This window comes from Oryzias latipes, chromosome 4 (assembly GCF_053564925.1).
Source record: "Oryzias latipes strain Hd-rR chromosome 4, Olatipes_Hd-rR_3.1".
Classification (NCBI taxonomy): Eukaryota; Metazoa; Chordata; class Actinopteri; order Beloniformes; family Adrianichthyidae; genus Oryzias; species Oryzias latipes.
In genome coordinates this window covers 9,506,308-9,528,644 of record NC_136240.1, presented here as the reverse complement: position 1 = coordinate 9,528,644, position 22,337 = coordinate 9,506,308, and the positions used below count along the sequence as shown (strand labels likewise).

Below are 22,337 nucleotides of genomic sequence, written 5' to 3'. Positions count from 1 at the left end.
GGTTTGTCAGTCTCCCAAAATGCACCTTCTGCGAGCTGATGGCATGCTGATGACCAGGAGGCTTCCCTGCAGAAGGTGGGTGACCAGAGAAAAAGGTGGAGGTCCGCACTCACTGCAGGTTTTCTGGATGTCTCCCCTTCAGGCTGACAGCAGGCCTTCCCTTCTGTGACGTCACTCTGCCAAAGTCCCTCCAGTTGTCATCTTCAGGTTTCAGGGCAGAGAGCTGCTCCTCCTCTGTTTGCTCCTCCTGCTCTCCTCTGGGGCTGGAGGTCTTCACTGCTTCAGAGCTGATTCCTGAAACATTAGGATGCTCAGGAGGCTGTTTCAGGGTTTGTTCTAGTCTTTTTGTGAATGTATGCATGTCTGTGTGTGTAAATGTATGTTTATGCACACATTTGTGTGTGCATGAGCATGTGTGTAAGTGTGAGTGTATTTGTGCACACGTTCGTGTATGCATGAATATGTGTGTATGTGTGTGTGTGAATCTAGGAACATGTAGGCATGCATGTGCATCTGTACATGTTTGTTGCATGCACATGTGAGTGTGTTCATGCACATGCGTGTTCCATGCATGTATTTTTTGCGTATATATCAGTTTTTGTGCGTGTGCGCTCTTGTTTGTGTCTATCTGTTTGCATAAGTGTCCGTGTGTACATAAGTATGTGTGTATGAGTGTGTTGGGAGTATGTGCATGTGTGTGTGTGTGTGTGCACCTTGCCTGCTCCTGCTGCTTCAGCTTCAGGTGTGAGCTGCTGACCCGTGGCTCAGATGGAGGTGACTGAGGTTTGGCGTCTGAGTGTGTGTGAGGTGAGGGAGTGTGTGATAGTGAGAGAAAGAGTGAAAATGTGGGAGGGAGGGGGCAGTGTGCGTTTCCATCTGGGGCCGCCGCCGCAGCTTCACTGGGATTGAACAAAAAGCAGAGCAGTGGGCGGGGCCACCTCTCTCATTCATAAGTCAGAAAGTTTGCATCCAGCCCCAAACGTTTCTGTTCTCTGTGGATTCCTGACTGAGTTTTTCTGTTGTGTTACAGACACACAAGCTCACATGTGACCTCTGCTGGAGCCGCCTTGAGGTGAAGCGGTTGGTGCTTTCAGCCCCGTTACTGTCCCGCAGGTCAGCCAGGAGGCCGTTTGTGACACCTTCGCGCTGGTTTGGGCTCTGCGGCCACATGGGGCACATTAGGGGGAACCCTTTCTTCTTTTACAGCTGCTGCTTTGAATCATGCAGCAGACTAACGCAGAGCAGGTCTGGAGTGTTGGCAGAGCTGGTCCAGATGAAGCCTTCAGGAGGGACATTTTCATCACCTGTGTTAATATTTTGATGAAATGCTTCTTTGGTCTTTGGCATTTCATTTGGCGGAGCAGAGCGGAAATGAAGAACACCTTTTTTGTGACTTCCCACACTCGTATCTGTTTTTTACAAGCTGGGTAATGAAAGGACGAGGCGACCAACCCCCCCAAATTGCTGAAACGCTGCTTATGTAAAATAAAGAAATGCTTTTAGACATGCAGAGAGGACACCGCTTTAAAGAATTACAAAATGTTAAAATTAAAAAACAACTTATTTCATGGTAATTTGTGTCAACACATTAGAGTTTACTAACTTTTAACTAATGAAAATGATTCACAATAGTAAGTTAAAATGCATTTACAAGAGAATCAAAGAAAAAAAACACACTTGTATTGTATTAAAATTAATAAACAACAAACACATAGCATCCTGTATTACGCATTAAAATGACAAATTAAATGCTCCACCTCTCACCTGCAGCATAAAAGCTAAAGTAGCTAGTATCTATGTAAAAAGAGCAAAGATATGTCCGACACTTCATACAGTTGTTGTAATTCTTTAACAAAAATGCAATATTTCTACCAAAAAAATAAATCTTTGCAAGTATGATTTATAAAAGTTAAGGCTGCGACCGGCATTTCCTGCCCTCTCCACCCCTTTTCAGCCACCCTCAATGGTTTTTCAATTTTTTTTCTGTTTCTGTTTTTTTTCTTCAGCCCTCGTGTTTCCACCCAACAAATGCCAAAGGTGTCTGGAGCCTGAGTCCTCTCTCCTCCAAGGCGTTGTGTTTCAGCCGCAGTGAAACAGTGAAGACTGGCCGTCTGCTTCCTGCCCAGACCTCTTCAGCTCTGGAGTCTGGTCTCCGTGGTGCTGCTTTCTGTGGCGGTGCATTGTGATTTAAAGTAGCTATGTTCACGAATGAAAGCTGAAGCCAAGTCCAGCTGCCAAAAACTACAGTTTACTTTAAGGAAACGGACTCACTGACTGATGAGGAAAAAACAAAGGCAGGTACCGTTCAGGTCCGTTTGTTACCTGACATCAAGAATGCTGTAAAACTGATGGATTTTGATGCAGTTTACTGATTGAAGTGACCCTGATAACACAAATTAGTTAATATCTTACTAAACACAGATGTTTCAGAGTAAGACCAATAAACTGATGTCAACCATAAAACCTACATAAAAGATCTTTCTAACTTCTAAGGAAGCTGGGGGCGGGGTCATACCTTCAACACGCCAGGCATCTGACACATCAAAACTAACCGGATCACCAGGACACCTGCCCCCCCCCCCCCCCCCCCCCCCCCCCGGCCTATCAGGTCAGACACAGCGCAGGGTTGGAGGTTCTCTGATGTGTTATGGTAGCTTACAAATGGAAAGAACACCACAGTTATGACCATATTTACAATATTCGAATGATAAAAGTTTGTTGACAGTCATTTAAAAATTAAAAAATAAACGTAGTCTTTAGGGTTCAGGAACGAGAGAGCAGACCATTAGAGATGGTGGAAAAACATGTTACTGATGTTAGTGTGTGTATTTGATGTCTCCCATAGAAAATAAGGAAATATAGAGTAAGACATGAATAAATAAGACATAAATAAATGTTATTAATACCCCAAAATTATTCTGTTCCGCAGAAATTCCGCAGATCTTTGAGGAGCAACAGTTTGGGCTGTGAGCTCAGCCCTATAGATGATAAGCCCCGCCCCATCTCTGTCTCACTGCATATGCATTCATGGTCAAATATGTCCCGTCAGTTTGAAATGTCTTTTTTTTTTTCTTTATTCCTTACAGTTTAGTCGTGGCAATAAACTCTGTATGTGTAACAGAATAAAGTAAGGATGTTAAAAAGCTGTGAACATTGGATTGATGCTGATATTTAGTTCTGTAAAAGTCATCCGAGTTGTTTTTCTGAAAATATTTGTCACATTTACTGATGGAAAGCAAATAAAAGAAGTAGAGATCTGACTGGTAAAAAGCAGCTTGTGCTGATGCATTAACATGGGACACGAACGGTTGTGAGGCTGAACTGTGCTGGGGGAGTGTGAGCAGGACCCTGAGAAACAGGCACAAAGGGGGTGTCCTCAAGCAGAGGAACATAATCTGTCCCAGCAGGGATGGAGCAGCTCTTTAAGAGGTTGAATCTGGAGATAATATCTCTATAATTAGTCTTAAAAGGACTCTAAAAACTTGAGCTTCGTGTCGTCGCTGATGGGCCCCGCTCCTGCTTCTTCTCTTTAGTCCTTCCACTGACCTTTGACCTCATATTAAACCCATTTTTCCTAGTTTTTGGTTCCACTTGAACCCAACAATCTTCTGTCTCGGAGGAGACCAGGCGCAGCTTCTCATGCTCAAACTCACCGATACAGACATAAGCTCTTTTGAATCTGCAGATCCTTTCAGTTCCTGATTTCGGAGTCGGCGCAGGTGCCGTGGATATCTTGATGTGTGGTTAAAACAGCCACCAGACCAGCACCACTCAGCCGGTCCTGCTGGGAACATTTGCATGTCCTGCTGCCGGACTTTTGTTCGCGGTCGGCGGCGTTGAGATAAGCGCCGCGTTTATCTGATGCTGGGAGTTTGTCACAAGGCAGTAAGTGAGATCCCACTGATTACAAGTGATGTACAAAATTAGGTTGTCAATAAAGATTGCTCCTCTGTGGACAGATAATGACAGAAGGTGCACGGAAGCAGATGCATACAGAGCAGGAGGCTATTTTTAAATACCGTCTCCACTGAAGGGCTAAAGGGGCTGGTCTGTCAGGAACTCGCAGATTACCCTGCTGGCTAATTAAACTCATTGGAAAAAACCTTTGAGAAAACAATTTCAGATGAAGATTTATCAGTGTGAACAACAAAGTGATGTTTGCAGCTGGACATCCTCAAGCTTCAGCTCCATGACATGAAGAATCGGGCTCCACATCTTCCAGAGAAACACAAATCTGATGTGTGCTGTCATCTTAAGTCTTAGTCACATGACCTGTATGGGGGTTGATCTGTTGTTTTCTTGAGGCTCGTACAGGGAGACGTCATGAAAATGCAACATGCCATTGTTGTGCTATATCCCCCTTACTTACCCCTATGTGTTGTATAAGTGTTGTCTACGACCTGCCGCTCATAGCATGCACATAGAAAAAAATGTGCATGAACATTTTCTCTCTGCGGGTTCACTAAGAGCTCTAAGACCTAGAGATATTTGCTGGGGGTCACTTGCATGCCCTTACAGGTTTGACATAACGCCCCCGCATATCTAAGGTCATTTGGGACTAAGGCATTGAAGACGAAGCCCAGTACATCTACACACACGGTGGGGTCACACCTCTCAGAGAAATGTCTGTTCCAAGTAGTTCTGGTCAGGTGAAGCAGCCTCAGAAAAAGCCCCCTCCATCTATTAAACAAATACAGAGCCCCCACAAATGTGTGCGAAAGGACTGCCATGATCAAAGTCTGTGAGAGTGGCAGCCTCGTCCCAGCCTGCCCATTATCGGGCCCAGTGAATGCCTGTCTTCTCCTCCTTTGTGGGCTGGGGCATTGACGGTCACTCACCCGGCAATGACTGTCACAGCAGCGCAAAGAGCCTGCCGCCGCCGGGGGCCGGCCACATCAAACGAGGCTGTCAGGGGGCCCCGCTCGTGAACCGTGGCAACAAACACCTCCTGATCCTCACCTCCAGCTCACCCACCGCTTTGCTCTCAGTCTCCTCTGAGAAAAGATGTCCCGCCTGGACCTCATTTCCTTCTGTGCCCCCATCCCCTTTCTTTTTTCTCCTTCTCTGTCAAGAAGTGCTTGTGTTAACCTCCACACAAAAAGGGTTACAAGATGTGGTGTGTGTGAGGGGGTCCTGGCAATGCTGGGGGTCAGAAAGTGTAACGGATGTGAATGAGATAAATTCAGCGTCTGACCCTGAGTCACGCTTGCCGCAGAGCGTTTGAACTTCAAAGGCAGAGGAAAAGGAGGCGAAGGGTTCGAACAGGCGGCGACAAGAACTCCTTCACAGGTGATGCATGAAGGCTCAGGTGCAGAAAAAGAGGATCATCAACACACCTGTAGGACAGCATCTGTGAAAACCAAACATCTGGATGGACTTTTCATCTTTCTTCTTTACAGGATCTATTAAGTGGTGATGTTAACTTTTAGAAGTAACCATCCACCCATGATTCTACATGTTTCCACCTGTCCAGATGTTGACCCAGAATCCACCAGGTATAAGGGATTGTAATAGGATGTAACATAAATGTAAGAAGAACAAATCAAACTCTATCATGACTCAGAAGCTCTCGCAAAGATCCCAGAAAGAAAAGTAATATGGGATGTATTTACGGAAAAAAAGATATTTACAGAAATAACCAAATGTTCCAATGACCAAGGTCTAAATAAACAGAGAGGAAATGTCAGTTCTGTTGCAGGCTTGGGGCATCCAACAGAAGATGCTAGGAATTTGAATCCTCGCCCAATCAGGTGCTCTGGACAATTAAGGACAAATCTGCAAAATGGCAAGTGAAACAAGTCCAGAAAGCAAAAATAAAAAATAAGGAAATAAAAGAAAATCATAAAAGTAAAAAATTTGAAAACAAGAAAAACTTGAAAAGTAAAAACAGTAAAAAGAAAAAGAAATCCCAGAAAAGTAAAAGATGTCATTTAAAAAACTAAAAAGCAAAAAAACACAAAGCATAAAAAAGGTAAAATCAAAAACAGAAAAGTAATAAAGTGAAAAAAATACAAAAGTGCAACTAAAATAAAAAAAAAGAAAAATTATATAGTTTAAAAAAGCGGGAAAAATAAATAAATGCCGTTCTTAGCAGTAACACCACTTTAAACCAGTTGTCACCACCATAAATTTCTACTGTCGCTCATTAAACCCGTTGAGCTGATAATCCACTGGTGTTTAGGAGCCTGAGGGGACACCGCCACCTGCTGGCCATCTGTTTTTATTTTAAATGAATCAGTTTGATTTTTTTTTTTAATTCTTCGATAATAAGTTCAACTGTGCACATTAATGGTTTAAAGTTTCGTTCATCAGTGAATAAATCCCTGAGTTTTTTTTTGTTTGTTTGTTTGTTTAACAGCTAAGCAGAAACAGAACACTGGACAGAGGAGCTTCATCGATGAATCTGGGCTCCTCTCTTCACTTCAGGTCTGACGAGGATTTCCGGGATCGATTAGGAAGGTCTGAGGAAAGATGGCCGCCCGCTGATCGAGAAGCGCGGTTATATCAGGCGAACATGTCCCTTCTCAGGGTCTGCGCCTTTGCCTCCCGCCTTCGCGGCACGGTGGGGGACTGTGCGGTCCGCGCGGGAACGGCGGGCCGCTGTGAGCTGTGCGTGCGAGCGAAGAGTCGCTTCCCAGGTGAGTGGAAAGAAGAGGGGGAGCAGCTCACCTCCTGTCCTGCTGGGCTCCCCCAGCCAGGATGCCTGTTGAGTCAAACACGCGTTTCCGGTCTGGTTTTATGAAATCTGCCCCACAAATGCGGGGAAACGCTGCACCATAACACAGACACCCCCCCCCCCCCCCCCCCCCCCCTTGCGTACGCAAGATAACAGAACGTACCCACGCCTCTAGAGGAGCCTTTCAAAGACTCTGCAGAACTTCTGAGACCAGAGAAAAGGGAACCCATTAATGTGAAATTTAGCTACTTCCTGTCACGATCATCATGACTTCCTGTCGTCACCTGCATGCTGTTGTCCACCTGCTGGTTTTCATGTCCTGAAAATGAATGTGAACGTACTTTCTTGGATCAGTAATTTAAACTAGTGGCTGTCAGCATAAGTTGCCATGGCGATGTGACTGAATCTGACCTCTAAATTTGGATGTCCAGTGATGTGAGACAGAGCTTAGACTCCCACACCATGATGCTTCCCTCTCCTTGCCCCAGAGCTAAGCTGTGGAGAATTTCTGTCTTTAAGGAAAATGATGATGAAAATGTGTTTTTGGACATTTTAACATGTTCTTGTGGCATTTTTTCCCAAAGATGAAGGACAATTATAAAGAACACTAAGCTCATAATTGCATTTCTGTGTATTTCTTATTCAGAATTGTTGTGAAAGTGTAGAAGATAAGGCTGCTGCTGAGGAAAACTTGCAATATTAGCGATCAATATTGTAATGACAACATGACTGGCGATAGGAAAACATCGAATACACCATTTGTATGTCACTAACAGTTTTAATGAAATAAAAGTCAGCTAAAAGAATTCTCTAATGACCCACGTCTATATTGGAGGCGACCATAACATAAAAAGGCTCCATCCGATTGGGCAAAGATGTGAAGGGCTTTTTATGGTTTTTTTAATACTCCAACCTGCCGTGAGATTGTTTTTTTTGGGGTAACCATTTACTGCAGTTTACGCCGGCTTTTGCGATGCAGGTGTCACACAGGCTGATGGCATTTTAGGGCATCTAGATGAACATTTTTTACTGTGAGTTGCAGATTTCCTGGTTTAATCCTGCTAGTTTACGTGGAATGATGACACACGTTTTTTTTTATTTCATCCTGAAGACACAGCATTTTCCTTTCAGGGTGCTTTTAATTTTACTATGATGATACTTTTGGCTCAGAAAAGAAAATCTAAAAGAGTTTCTTTGACAGTTATTTGAAAATTATTCTAAAACTTTACGGAAGAAAAGGGTTTAAGCTGCAGACATTTGGAAACAGAAAAGCTTAATTTGAAAAAAAAAAAAGATGTTCCTCGTTTAGTTTAATGTTGCAGAATTTAGAAGCTTGATGGAGTTAAAGTTCTACTCTGATCGTCTTTTGATCTCTGTTCAAAGTTCCCAGTGGTCTTTTAATGACGATGATGATGTTTTTTAGCCAAAATCCAAAAACCTGTGTTGTTTTCTGGGACATAGTTTCTGCAGAGCGGCAGAAGAGCATTAAAAATTCACCTCTAAGTTGTGGGCGGGGCCGTTGGTGGCGAGTAAGCCTGCACCCATTTCCCATGCTCTCCTGCTAGCTTACAGCCCCTCACACCCCCATCCTAACATTAGCGGTGTAACATAAACGGCAACAGTATCGGAGCTATCCGGCCGCACGGTTTAGATCCAGATTCCAGATCAGACCAGGAAAACAAAGACGTTCACGGATCTATTTGTCTGACAGTGGATGATCAGAATGGGGAGGGGCAGGGAGGTTGTGGCCCCGCCCAGCGTGTTTTCTACATTACAAATATGATCTTTTTCAACATGTTTTTTTGTCTCCTCCTGCCCTGATAATGGAAATCTGGAAGGGCCTCATCCCTCACATGTTTTCGTGTCTGTTTCAGGAAGTTCTTTGCACCTTCAAAGAAGAACTCTTTCAACGGTGATTCCAAAGTCGGAGGATGTGAAGAAGCGAGTTCTCGAACAGTGGCAGCTGCTGGATGGTGAGTTGGTCTGGAAAGCTGCTTCCAGCCTCGCGGCTTCCTCGCCTTTCAGAATCTGCGCCTCCATGTTTCCTGTCCTCCTGTAGAAATGCAGTTTTTTTTTAAATGAAAGGCGTTTTTTCCTCTCAGTCCTAGAAGCCCGGATTCAGCAGCTTCAGACCGACGTGGCTTCAGACGTCCAGCATGCAAAGGTGCATTTCGTTAAAGTTCCTCCTTTTGGAAGAGCCTTTTCATCTGGAGGGACTCACAAAGGCTCTCCTCAGGAGAAGCCGGACATTCCTAAACCGGGACAGACATCTTCCAAAGGAACCAAGAAGTCTGAGTTCAGTCGCTGGAAGGAAAAATTAAGTCAGGAGAAGAAAAACAAACTAAAGAAACAACAACACCTCCAGCAGAAGATGCAGACGAGTGTTAAAGACAAACAATCTGCAAAATCTAAAGCCAGCACCATGGCAACCGGAACGACGCATAAAACCATCTCCTCTAAGGCCAAACAGAGCAGAGAGCGTTTGAAACTATCTGAAGAGATTCAAGCTGCAGTTTCCTCAACGACTGCGTCAATAAAAGCTTCTAAGAAGAAACAGAAAGACCCGAAAAACACGGTTCCTGACAGGGACGGGAAAGGAGGCAGTGGGGAGTATGTCCGGGTCCGGGACGAACAGCTGGCAGAAGCCGAGGCGCTCGACGGGAAACTCAGCGGCCAAGCGAGCCAGCGGTCCGCCGCCGAGCGCCTGAAGCCGGACGCAGAAGGAGCTGCGTGTGGAGACATCCAGCTCAGCATCCGCTCCTACCTGGAGGCGTGCATCTTCATAGGGGACGTGGAGCGGGCGCAGCGCTTCCTGCTGAGTCAGCACAGAGTCAGGAGTCGGCGGAAGCTTCTGAACACCGGAGTTTATAACATCATGATGAGGGTTTGGGCCAAGAAGGTGAGTGACACCTCCTCACACTGGAGACCCGTCTGATATCAGCACCTTTTCTCTGGATAGGTCCTGCTGAGGTTCTGTTGGTTAACAGTAGGGCGGCACGATATGAGGAAAACTCGTGTATTACAATATCAGTGATCAATATTGCAATGACGATATATCTTGCGATGCATGAACAAATAGCAAAACAACTAAATACATAATTTCCATTTCAGTGCAACAGTTTGAACTAAATAAGAGTCAACATATTTTAAATTATACTAATATCTAACATAAAAGGGCTCCGTCTGATTGGTCAATGATGTAAAGGAGTCCATCCGATTGGTCAAATGCATAAATGGATTTATTTGATTCGTTAAATACTTCAAGCTGCCATAAGATTGTTTTAGAACATTTAAAGTAACCATTTATCTAGTTTTTTTTATATGTATATTAAACAACTTGATATCGCGATAAAGATAAATTTGCAATTTATTGTGCAGATCTTTCATACTTGGGACATTCACAACATTTCGCTTTTGTAACACAAACTTTATTTTTACCAGAGTTGATGTCCAAAAGACTGATTTCTAATGACGTCCCAGAACTTCCTGTTCGCCATGCCGGAGGGCAAACAAATGTTCACATCCACTAGCAACACATCAATACTCTGTTCAATTATTCTAAATCAGAGGCACATTATTGGTCATCGGTGTTTCCACAGCCGAAAAAATGGTGAATCAGTTTGTGGATATTATTGATTACCTGTGCTTGTGGTCCAACACAACCCCAAAGGTACTTACACGCTCCACGCTTTCTCCCTCTGTCCACGGGCTGAGGTGTCTGGGCTTTCCTTCTGAAATCCAGAACCATCTCCTTGGTCTTCTAGACGTTTAGCTGCAGCCGGTTCTCCCGACCGAGCACCACAAAGTCCTCCACCAGTGGCCTGAACCCCTCTCCTCTTCCCCTTTGACGTAGGCCTCAATAGCTGTATCATCACCTGAACACTCCTCCTCCCCAAACTGAAGGATGAACAGTCGGGCTGTTTTCTTTTACAGCACCATGTCAAAGAGTTTCTAACTCTTCCTTTCATTTACCTTCTTTTTAGTCGTGTTAATTTTGGTTTTTCTTTAGACAGTAAGGATCTATCCATTCAATGTATCGTAGATTTTGTGATAATTGCTGTTGATTTTCTCAAAATTCCTCTTCATTTGAATTTAATTGCACTGTTTCCCTCCGGCGTGGCAGGTTGGCGATTACTGATGATGTCATTGCAGCGAACCTCTAAAGTGTAAACAGGAAATGTGCTTTGCTGATAACAACGACGGAACATGAAGGTCTCTCTGAGATGTTCTTCTGCCCCCACGTGTCTCTCTGCAGGGCATGCTGAATCAAATCGGTCGTATCTTCATCCTGCTGGAAGAAGCCGGTCTGAAGCCCAACCTGGGCTCCTACTCTGCCGCTCTGGAGTGCATGGGCCGGAATCCAAACTGCTCCCCAAAAGCCATTTCAAGGTTTGACTTTGAACGCTCACAAACGTCATGAAACGTGACAACAGCGGCAATCACAGCTGAAGTTCTCCACTCCATCCACCAGTTGAGCTGTTCAATGTGAAACATTGATCTGCCACATTTTTGACTGATCGACTGGTTACAGGAGTATGTTATCATTTCACTTTGTGAATAAAAACAATTCTCACATACAGTAATTCGTTACTCAGACTAAACTAAATTTTAACTTTTCTTAGTAAAATATGGAAATTCCAAGACTAAGAAAAGCTGTTCATAGTTTGAAAAATAGAAGAAATGATGAAGAAACAAAACTGATTCATATGAATAACCCATGTTGAATTTCAACGTGATAATCAAATGTATGTTTGTTTGTTTGTTTGACCCTGCCCAAATAACAAGCATCTGATGATTTTACAAATCTGTAATTAGTTTTAAGCAAAAATAGTTTTTAAGGTAAGGGTTAAATTTTTACTGCATAGTCCCCTCTGTTCAGTTTTTATTCGTTTAAAAACTTTTTTTAATACAAGAAAAATTAAATGTAAAAATTCTTGGCAGCAGCAGTTTCCACTTTGACCAGCAGGGGTCCTGCTTTCATTGTGTTTTGAAGTGTCTCATGCTCTGCTTTGTGTGGTCTTGTTCTGAAGGGAGGGCTCTCAAGTTTCTGTAATCAGGGTTATTGTTTCATTTCACACATCGTGGTGCTTTTATTTTGTAGTAATTAATTGACTGCAGCCAAAACAAAATCCGGTGAAATTGAGACTGTTTTTCTAGTTTGACACCAGCCGACTGCGCGCCTTAGTATGAACATCAGATATCAGGTTTGTTGTTTTAAACTACAGTTTGACGTGACTCCATGCATGTTTCAGTAAAGCCTGAACATCCAGGTGTCAGTTGTGCAGGTGTCCCGTCACGCCACAGATGACCGGGCTTCAGGGTAGCTCTCATGAACCTACACTGAGTTTCTGGGACGAGGTCACTCTGGCTTCATCGCCTAACTGTGAATGTTTTAGTTTAAGATCATAATCTGAGAGTATCTGCAGATTACAACGTGACCTTCCTCAGTTTTCATCGTTTTCTTAGCCTTTTGGTGGGTTTTGAGTGTTAACTCTGACCACACCTCCTGCTCAGGAAAACTCCATCCATCTATGTTCTTCCACTTATCCCTGGGTCGCTGGGGCAGCAGTCTAAGCTAAGATTCCCAGACTTCCCTCTCCCCGGCCACTTCCTCCAGCTCCTCTTGGGGGGACCCCGAGGCGTTCCCAGGCCAGCCGAGAGACGTAGTCTCTCCAGCGTGTCCTGGGTCTTCACCAGGGTTTCCTCCCAGTGGGACATGCCCGGAACACCTCACCAGGGAGGCGTCTGGACCAGATGCCCAAACCACCTCAACTGGCCCCTCAAGGACTGAGTTTCAGAGCCCAGGCTATGAGTGGAGGTGAGCCCAACTATATCTAGCCGGTACCTCTCAACCTCTCGCACAAGCTCAGGCTCCTTCCCTCCCAGAGAGGTGACGTTCCAAGTCCCAAAAGCCAAGTTTGACCAGGGTTTGGGCCGCCTTTGACTGCCAACCCAAACCACATTGCACCGGCCCCTTTTTTAGGTCTCCTACGGGTGGTGGGCCCACGTTGTTTCTTTTGGGCTGAGCTCGACCGGCGCCTGTGGGGAGGACGAAACAACTGGGCGAAAATAACTGGGTCATTGGTTGTGCTTCTCATGAGGGGCTTCTGAACCACTCTTTGTGTGGCTCACCCAGGAAGGAACGTTTTGAAAGCTTCCTCCTCTATATTTAGAAGGAGGCCGTGTTTTTTTGTTCCTAAAGACTCATCAGCAGCTTTTTTTCCTTTTTGCTTTCATCTCTGATGCTTTTTCTGGAAACCTAACATCATTTCAGTCAGACAACTCATGCAGTAAAGAAGATGTATTTCCCTATTTCTTTTAGCTTGGCATAAGGCTCCGTTCAGATACATAAAACAAAGATCTCCATGGAAAACTTTGGGTATTAAACTACCACTAACGGAGCTCACAGGTGGAAGCCGGGGGGGAGGGTGGGGTGACGAACGCAGAGCTCGCGGAAGTGGAAGAATAGGGATTGGACCGCACACCTGGAACTTAAGTAGGACGCTGAACAGGTGAGTTAATTAGACTGAACGCCCGTGGGAAGGAGTAACCAGGTAAACGCACTGCTCGAGCTGCCTGCCTGAAATACTCCCAGGGTCGTTCACTTGATGGTTCTTCTGTCTTCAGAAAGGGCTTAAAAAACGGCCTGTAGCGGTTTCAGAGGAAGGGTTCTGCTTGGACCTGGTTCCGTTTGTGCTATGGGTCAGTCTTCACCTCCTGACTCCCAGCAATGCAGATGTGTCCTCTATAGAGGACATGAGTAAGCCGGAATATGTCCCAACCACTGCATTCTACTGGATGAACTGCTTTTTGTATCTGCAGACAAAATTTGTGGCTTTTCACTAATACAGATTGTGAAGGGGCGGGGCTCTGGGAAGTGTAGTTTTTGTGGAATAAATCAAATTGACTTGAAACTTCTTTTTTTTTCTCTGGGATTCAGGAGGTTAACACGTTTACATCCCAGTGACGGGAATCATGAAAGGAAAACACAGAGAAAATGGCTTTTTTTTCCAGACAGACATTAGTTTTGGCGTAATGTTTTTTTAAGAACTTTTTTAATTTACTTATTTCAAACTGCTTAAATATAAAATAAACTTCATAAATAGAAGTACAGCGATGAATGACCATATGCAAGTGAATGAATGGTGTTGACTCCCTTATCTATTGTTATATCACTCTTTATAACAGCTTTGAATGTTTAATGTCTTCCCTGCAGTTTTTCATATCTGAACCAGAGATGCAGGGACGTTTTTGTTCTGATGCTTTTATGAACATAGTTGATTCTCTGTCTGGATTTATGATCTCTTTAAGACAAAAGTTTTGGATGCTCTTTAGAAATTTTTTATTTTGTATTTTATACATGATTTGAAGTATTTTAAAATCAACCAGGTCTTTAAACTTTAAGAATATTAATTTATTAAACAGTGAGTTAGTTGACTCTATATAAAATAATCTGGTGATTCTTCTTCTTTTTTGAAGAAAATAAATCTGGGTTTATTGTTGTTTTGTGTGATCATAAATGGGAGGATGAAGGAACAATACAAAGTGGACAATGATGAAAAAGAACAGGTGTGGATTTAGATACCGTAGTTTCAAATGTTTGTTTCTTCCAGCTCAGTTTTTCATCTATTATTACAACAAGACATTTTATTTCCGACACACTTTCAGTTTCTTCATCATTAATCATAATTGTCTTCTAAGTGTTGGTAATTCTATATCTAAATACTATATACTTAGTCTGATTTCAATTTCAGGTTAACTTTTTAGCTGCATTTAAAAGCTCTTCCAAATTTGTATCATCTGCAAATAAAATAGTTTTCAACAGAAACTTCTTAGATATTATACAGAATAAATAACAACTGCTCCAGAACCAGACTTTTTTTGAATTTGAAGTGAAGAGAATTTCTAAATGTATTTATTTAGTTTGGGGGGGTCATAGAAGAGGATATGGAGCTGGAAAAAGGCAGGATCAGGTCTGCTCAGAGGCCTTCCTGAACCAAAACATCTGTAGGAGCTTGAGAAGGCTGTCTTTAGTAGTGACGGGCAGATCATCATCTGCAGCGCGGTCCAGTGGAAGGACAGGGGGGCGGAGCAAGAGCTGGTATGGATCAGGGTGGGTGCTGGAGTGACCTGCCTGTTCTGCTGAGGCGTGTTCCTGCTCGTCTGATGTTTCTATCCCCGTTTGAGTTCTGCAGCTAATTATTGCTGCTGAGGTTGCTCTCAGCATGGAAGTCACCTCCGCTGCATGCTTGCCTTCACTCGCCTTCACTCCTCTCCTCTCAGTTCTGCGTGCGTTCATCCTCTGCAGTGCTGCGTCCTCCAGAGCTCCATGCTCCCTGGGGTGCAGCAGAGCAATCAGCGGGCTGATTATGCTCTGTGTGCCGACCTCCCTGCCCTCTTTGTTCCTCTGGGTCCAGCTGCCAGCTCTAAGACTAATCCTGTTTTTGTTCCTGCCTCCCTCATTCGCTCCAACTATGACTACAGGCGCAAAATTGCCTTGAAATTGGACATTTTCAGCTTATCTGAAAGACGTTTTTAAGCCATCACTTGCATGCTGGTTTATTTGACGCTTCTCTAATTTCCTGATTGGAGAGCAGATCCCAGCCTGTTCCTCCCGATGCGCATCCCTGCCTCCTGGTTTCTAAGCATCTTAAAGAAGTCTGCTGTCCTCTGTGTGGTCTGGGACAAAAGGCTTTCCTTCCCTTCAGACCTCGACTCGATCGTGCTGTTCCCCTGTTGGCCTGTAGGGCGCAGTACAACCTAGTAGCCGCAAACAACGTCGAAAACATGTTTTCGGCATTTATTTTAGCTTTTGCCTCATAATGAGCCGCCAGAGAAAATGTCCCATTAATGAGAATCAGGAGCTTCATGACAGAAAAGTGATGAATTATCTAAGAGGTTTACTGATTTCATAAAGGGTTTGTGTTCTGGATCCTGCAGCCTCTTTGGACTGATTAAATAAACATGTCTCCATGTTGGCAGTGAAGGTGTCCATCAAAGCCAAGTGGTGACAGAAGGTCTGTGGATGCAAATTCATCAACGGATGATCTGGATCAGTGGATCTGAGCGCAAATCAAACAAATGCAGACAACAGAGCCGTCCCAGTTTACTTGATTAGACTTGTGACACATGAAACTCTTCAAAGTTTGACCCTACAATACCCACAATCCCAAATGTTTCAAATTTCCTTTTCAGTTCCTTAAAAAAAAAGCTACCTTTTTAAAGCAAATGGGTTTGCTTTAAAAAGTAGCGTCTTCATCCGTGACGAAACGCTGGTGGAACCGCAGCCTCTGGACCTGAAGAACCGCTTTTCCACTGACAGGTGTCTGAACCAGATGGAGGAGGATGGTCTGACCCTAGATGACCTCTTCAGCGACTGTGTGTTCCGGCGAGATGAGAAGGACATGATGCTGCAGGCCATTCGCGCTGTGGAACCAGGTTACGAGCCCCGCCCACATCTGCTAACAGATGAGTGCCCGTCACCGCTGGTTCATCACTTCTACACTCAGGTAGTGTGTGTTTGTTTTTGTATATTTGTGTGTCCACAGGCCTGCTGTAACCCTTACAGCTGTCCTTATGGCTGGATATGGGCAGTCTGCGGGTGGAAGATGGTTAAACAAGGTCGTAGACCGCTCAGTGATCCCACAGAGAGAAAATATTAGTGCACTTTTTTTTTAAGTGCGTGTAACTTTCATTATCCCTACAAAATTTGCGATACACATACCATACCCACAACAATGGTACATTCCATTTTCATGACATCCCTGGAGGTGTCCGTATGAGCCACAAGGGAACCGACACACCTGCGCTCCTCTCAAGATACAGCCACTGAAATCCACAGAACTCAGACGGGTAAATGTGATAAAAGTTTTACTCCAATGCAGTAACTGTCCGTCCAGATTTCCCCTAAAAAACAAAGAAACTAAAGCATTGAGTCCCCAATAGCAGAACCAAGACCAGTTGGATCCTTTGAGTCTACCTGAGGAATCTGTTCACCTGTACACAGATGGCTCATGGCAGCAGAAGACATTACATTTTAGATATCACACATACATTATGGTGTACAAACTAAACCCGACTTCTATTGATCAATACCAATCTAAATTAATCCCAGACAAGCCCCCAACGTTGGATCAAGATGGAAAAATCAATGAAAATCATCTCCAAAAAACCCCACAAATGCATAAACTAAAAACACATTGTTACACAAACACCTTCTGCCCTCTGAGGGTCCTGCTTGTGTTTATTCTTCTGCGTCCTTCTAGTCCTTTCTTCTCACACAGCTTTCTGAAGGGTTGGAGTGTTCCATTCTTCTCTAAAGGGGTTCTGGTGTTCTCAGTTCTGTGTCATATCGTCGACACGAGTGACCGCATTCAGCAGAGCAGATGTGTCTCTGTGGCGCCTGTAAAGGTAGCCGGTTGATGATCTGAGATGAATTGTGTGCCCCCCCACCCCCCAACCCCCTAAAAGCTGCCTGTAAGTGGTCCAGATGATAACATGCAGGCAGACAGCCTGTTCCCAGGAGGACTCGCTGTTTGCTGCAGAAGCTCCGTCTAATTAGCGCATTGCTTGTTGGGGTGAATTTTGATGAAGTTTTGTTTCCTACAAAATGCCTTTGATCTTCTTTCATCTGGTCATTGGAGATCATCTATTTCTCTTGTATTCTGTTTTTCTGGGAAATTGGCCCAAATTCCTTTCAATGACGTTGAAGTTAAGCTTTTTTTCTGCTGTAAAGTTTATGTTGGTCACATACTGTACAACATAGTCCTCCTTACTTTAGACCACATCTGGGGAGGGATGATACAGCTGGCGTCAACAAAAGACACCTCTCTGGGCTGGAAATAACATCACCATAACCTCTGTCACCTGATGTCAATCACGTTCCCGTAGCCAACAGACTCAAAGCCCCACCCCGACGTAAAAATAGGGTCGACTCTGAAAACAGTCTGAGTTGAAACTGTAAATTGAAAAACTGAAAGCAAAGAGGGAAAGAAACAATAAAAACAGTACATGTTTTAATAAAATGTTTTGTATTTCGGGACAGATTTAGAAAAACCTGAATGTTAACTTTAAAAAAAAACTGTTTCTGTTTTCTTTCCATTTTTTGCAGATCTGTACCTTCATAAAATCAATGAAAATCAAAAAGTAAAGATAGGGGTTTGATTATAGAAGAAAGTAGGAATATTAGCAATAATTGTTGATTTTAAGCAACAAATAAGCTTGCCTTGAGAGACGTAGACTATTTAAAGACTCTTTAATAAGTAAGGGGCGGCCATGGTGCAGCAGTAGCACGGTCGACCCATGATCGTAAGGTTGCAGGTTCAATTCCCGCCTTGCACGCCCATGAGTCGAAGTGTCCTTGGGCAAGACACTGAACCCCACCTTGCCTCTGGTGGTAGGCGGGCGCCTGTGTTTGGCAGCGGAGCGGCCACCAGTGTGTGAATGTGTGTGACTGGGTGAATGGGTCTGTGACTGTAAAAGCGCTTTGTAGTTGTAGGTAGAAAAGCACTATACAAGTACACGCCATTTACTTTATTGGCCTGAACCCCACCACCCCCTCCCCCCTCCTGAGGGTGATGCTGCCATGTAACTGACAGACTAGACTCTGCATTCATCTGGATTTGTGGTTCTTCTTCTGAGCATCACAGCTTCAGTTTTTCCTCTGAGGTCACACAGGTCACGGGTTCTCACACAGCTGTTTGTTTCTGCTCTGTCACCGTCTAGAGGGAACATCACAGCTACCCTAAGCTGGCTCTGAGTCAGGAGGAGCTCCTGGAGCGTTTCCAGCAGCAGCTGAGCGTGGAGCGGGCGTGCACCGTCACCATCGACTCTGTGGAGACCACTAAGCCCGTCACAGAAAACATGAGAAAAATGGTAAAGATGACCTCTGTGCTCATATTAAAGTAGCCAAATTCTTACCAAACATCTGAATCAAACTTTATTTATAAAGCACTTCTCATGCAGTAACAAAAAGGGCTTTACAGACGTAAAACAATAAAAGTGAAAATCTAAGACGCACAGAAGCCGATTATTTACATTCCGATTGATTTGATACGTTTTTTACTAACGTTATGTTTTTGATAACATCTCCATTAATTAAACATTGTTTCAGCAGCATTTGGAATTGATACCATTATTGGAGGGGTGGGTTCTGCTCCACATATGCCCCCTGTTAGAGGGGTGGATTCATACTTTGCAGAGGGTCAGTTCCCACATTTTCATGCAAAAGTAACACCAGAGATGTTTTACTTCTGCTTCTCCTGCTGCTTTTAAAGGAATTTTACTGTTTTCAATGAATCTGCCACTGACAGTATAAGTGACCCCTCCCACTCCCCCCGGCGTTCCAAACAGGAAGTACCCGCTGGTCCCAAAAAGCCGAAATCCCATAGACTTCTATTGAGAAATAACAGCTGTTACTCAGTCATTATGTTCATCAAAATAACTGTTCTTGATCTGATAAATCTTATTAACATAATTTTGCTAGTACTCGTGTTTTTTTCATGATATTTTTGCTGTAAAGTAAGTTATTCAAGTCATAAACTGACTAATCAGACGCCTCAGTAAAAATAGGCGGCCTCAAGTCGAACGTTTGAAGTGTTTGATTGACAGATTCTCCCGAGTTCCCTTTTAGTGGAAGGGGTGTGGATTTCTAACGTACTCCCTCCTGATTGGAGAGAGTGGTGGCTTTAGAAACGTAGACGGACCAATCACGGCTTACTGAGGTCGTCTGGTTCCAACATGGTGAAGGACGTTTTGCTGAAAAATGGCGACTGAATTGACTTCATTTGGATGGAACCGGAAGCGAGGCTGTGATTTATAGATTTTGGATTAACCCCAATTTAATCATTAATATCATATCTATGTATCCCCTTTTTTATGTTTTTTGTATTTTTAATTTTCTGTTATTTAAGCAATCACTTTTATTCCTTGTCTTGAATTTACTTTTTTATTTTTTAAATTTCCGTTTCTTTGTACCTTCTGACTATAATTTGTTGAACAGTTTATATAGATGTTCCAGATATTGCAAACCTCAATTTTGTCAATAAAAAATAATTCTGGATGATGTCCCACGCGATTCGTCCAGTTCTATTATACGGTCAATGGACTCTGCGGGACAAAGCCATACTTTCAAAAACACCAGACGGACGGCATCTGTTACCCCTCAGCGTGGAAGTGAGATGCTTTCTGTGCTGCAGGAGCTCTGACTTTGTGCCCTCCCCACTAAGAGACGGTGTTTGTTTCAGAGGGAGCTGCTGGCAGAGCAGCGGACACACTGGGAGAAGATCCTCCATCAGGCCCTGAGGGAGAGCAAAATGATCCTGGCAAACACCAACACCAGGGACTACAGGCTCAACCTCTACCCCTATCTGTGTCTGCTGGAGGACGGGGAGTATGTGGACATCATGATACAGGTAACGTCGGGGGGCCTGTTTAGTCCATTAGTATGTCCAGACGGTTCCTACACAGCCCTCACTGATGGAGAAGCAGACAAATGTCTTTGCTTCAAAGATCTCTGGCTCCTGATCGTATTGATCTTAACCCTAGATCACCATTGCCAGGTGATTTTCACCTGGGCAAAACTATTTACATGACTTTCAAAATGTGGCGTGTCTAGGAGTCTGTCCCTCACCAGGGAAGTGTCACACGTCCCAGGAATGGATGGACCAAAGACTAAGTTTGTAGGATCATTTTATTATTTTTTAAGAATTCTTGGTTCTCAAATTCCTAAATTTTCAGTAATTATTGAGCATGTTTTTAGGAACTTACTATTTTTTTCTTTTTCATTTTGTCACACATAGCGCAAGATAAAAGAAAACCACTCTAATGTATTATGTGTTGTCATGTTTTGACCTATTTTTCATGACCAATACATTTTGTTGGGTATATTATATTGGGTAAAAATTCCCCGGAGAAGGTTATGGTGTAACTTTTATAGTGAAAGTGTTCTAGGGTTAAGTAAAAACTAGGACTACAGGCTCAACCTGTCACGTGTCAAGGAGTCCGTGCCTTCAGATTACACTTCCTGATTTGTGCTGGGTTTTCTTTCCTCCTTTAGGTTGATTTTAGGTCAGATTTTCTGCATTTAAAAAAACCCCACATGAATAGAACCTTCTGAACAAAATTAAATCAAAATGAAGTAAAGCTATGAGCCGCGTTGTTATGTCCTGCAGGCGCTAACCGCCCTCACTGCCCCCCATTACCCCCTTCTTACTTACCCTTTAACAAAAGGTTTTTATTCCCAAGATTGTGCGAAAATGGGAAAATCGCCTAATTTCACAATTTGCCAAAAAAATAAATGGCCAGCAAGCTCTAGGTTCTGTGGCCATCCCATAATCTTTTTCATCGGGTATTAGGTGTGTAAATTTTGGGGATTTTGTGGTGGGGATAATTTTTTTATTTATTTTTTTGCTCAAAGGCAGAGAAAGAACTGAATTTAAAAAATAAAATCTGGTCCTTCAGTCTAGAACGGCTGCTGCTGCTCCTGCGGGACAGAATGAAATACAGTTACCATTGTTATCACAACCCTTTAGAAACCATGATCTGCCTTATGGCACACGTGTGTGTGACCCTTCTGTCATGTTTGTCCAGAGTGTGGCCAATATGCCCCCCAGTGGAGAGTCGCTGAAGGTTTTGGCGCGTGACCTGGGGCACCGGGTCTACACCAAGTACTGTGTCCGGCAAAAGTTCGAGAACCAGGCGGTGGAGAAACTAGGAAGCATCTACAGTGCTTATACTGAGCTGCTGGCTAAAGACACCAAGGTGAGAAGAAGCAAACCAGATCTTTGCCAAATCTCTACAACCAAACCAAAGATATGCCTTTAAATTTAAAGCAGGACTAAGACTCAGAGGTCGTAGGTCCCTGAGAGGCTGAAGGTCCTTTACCTTTGTCCTAGTCCTTCTGGTGGGGTAGGGTTTCTCTTCTAGACCCTTTTCCTCATGGTCTCCCAAGACTTATTCTCCTTCCAATCAGTCTGACGTGAAAGTCTCTCCTGAACTCAGCCATGCCTGAGGAGGTGAACGCCGTGCCGCTCCTGTGTTGCAGGTCTCCCGCGTCCTCCCCAGGGAGCAGTGGACCAGGCTGCAGATGGAGCAGAGCTCGGGCCCCTCCCTGCAGGGAGACGACACCAGCTGGCCCCACATCGTCACTCTGGAGCTCGGCACCCACCTGGTGGACATCATGGTGAAGAACCTGAAGATCAACAGTGACATCCTGAACCCGTCCCAGGACCGGAAGCTCATCCCCATCCTTTACCACATGTACACCTTTCGCAGCACCCGGCAGGTACTGTTGCTGCTCAGGATGTTCCGTGGAGTTCATTTCCACACACACTGAACGGGTTTTCTGTCCTGGTAACAGGATTTATAGGGGTCTGGATTTTCATCTGGGATGACATTAAGGAACTTCAGGATGTTTTTTTCAATAATTATAAAGATTCAGAGCAAAAAAAACTGAGGAAAGCACATTTTAACCCTTGTGCTATCCTAAGCACTTTAACGTTGGGAGTGGGGTCATCTAGACCCACTAAACAGTGCGCTGAACCTTTATTCCTCAATGATTTGTGATCTTCACTGGTGTCCATGGATTACATGAAATCTTTCCACCTTTATCCACCTTTGTCATGGTAGGGAGAACACGTCAATGTAAGGGTGGGGTCATTGT

At 44.0% G+C, this 22,337-nt stretch overlaps 1 protein-coding gene across 1 annotated transcript in view; it reads left to right on the top strand.

The window, feature by feature from the left end:
* The first annotated feature begins 6,291 nt into the window (after positions 1–6,291).
* Positions 6,292–22,337, top strand: part of polrmt (polymerase (RNA) mitochondrial (DNA directed)) — a 33,754-nt gene continuing 17,708 nt past the window's right edge. Inside the window, exons 1-9 of the mRNA XM_023954091.2 lie at positions 6,292–6,638; positions 8,551–8,649; positions 8,779–9,575; positions 10,932–11,065; positions 15,999–16,185; positions 18,401–18,550; positions 19,921–20,088; positions 21,266–21,436; positions 21,720–21,959. Coding sequence (XP_023809859.2) covers positions 6,398–6,638; positions 8,551–8,649; positions 8,779–9,575; positions 10,932–11,065; positions 15,999–16,185; positions 18,401–18,550; positions 19,921–20,088; positions 21,266–21,436; positions 21,720–21,959 — 2,187 coding nt within the window. The 5' untranslated portion in view covers positions 6,292–6,397. The remainder of the gene's footprint in view (positions 6,639–8,550; positions 8,650–8,778; positions 9,576–10,931; positions 11,066–15,998; positions 16,186–18,400; positions 18,551–19,920; positions 20,089–21,265; positions 21,437–21,719; positions 21,960–22,337) is intronic.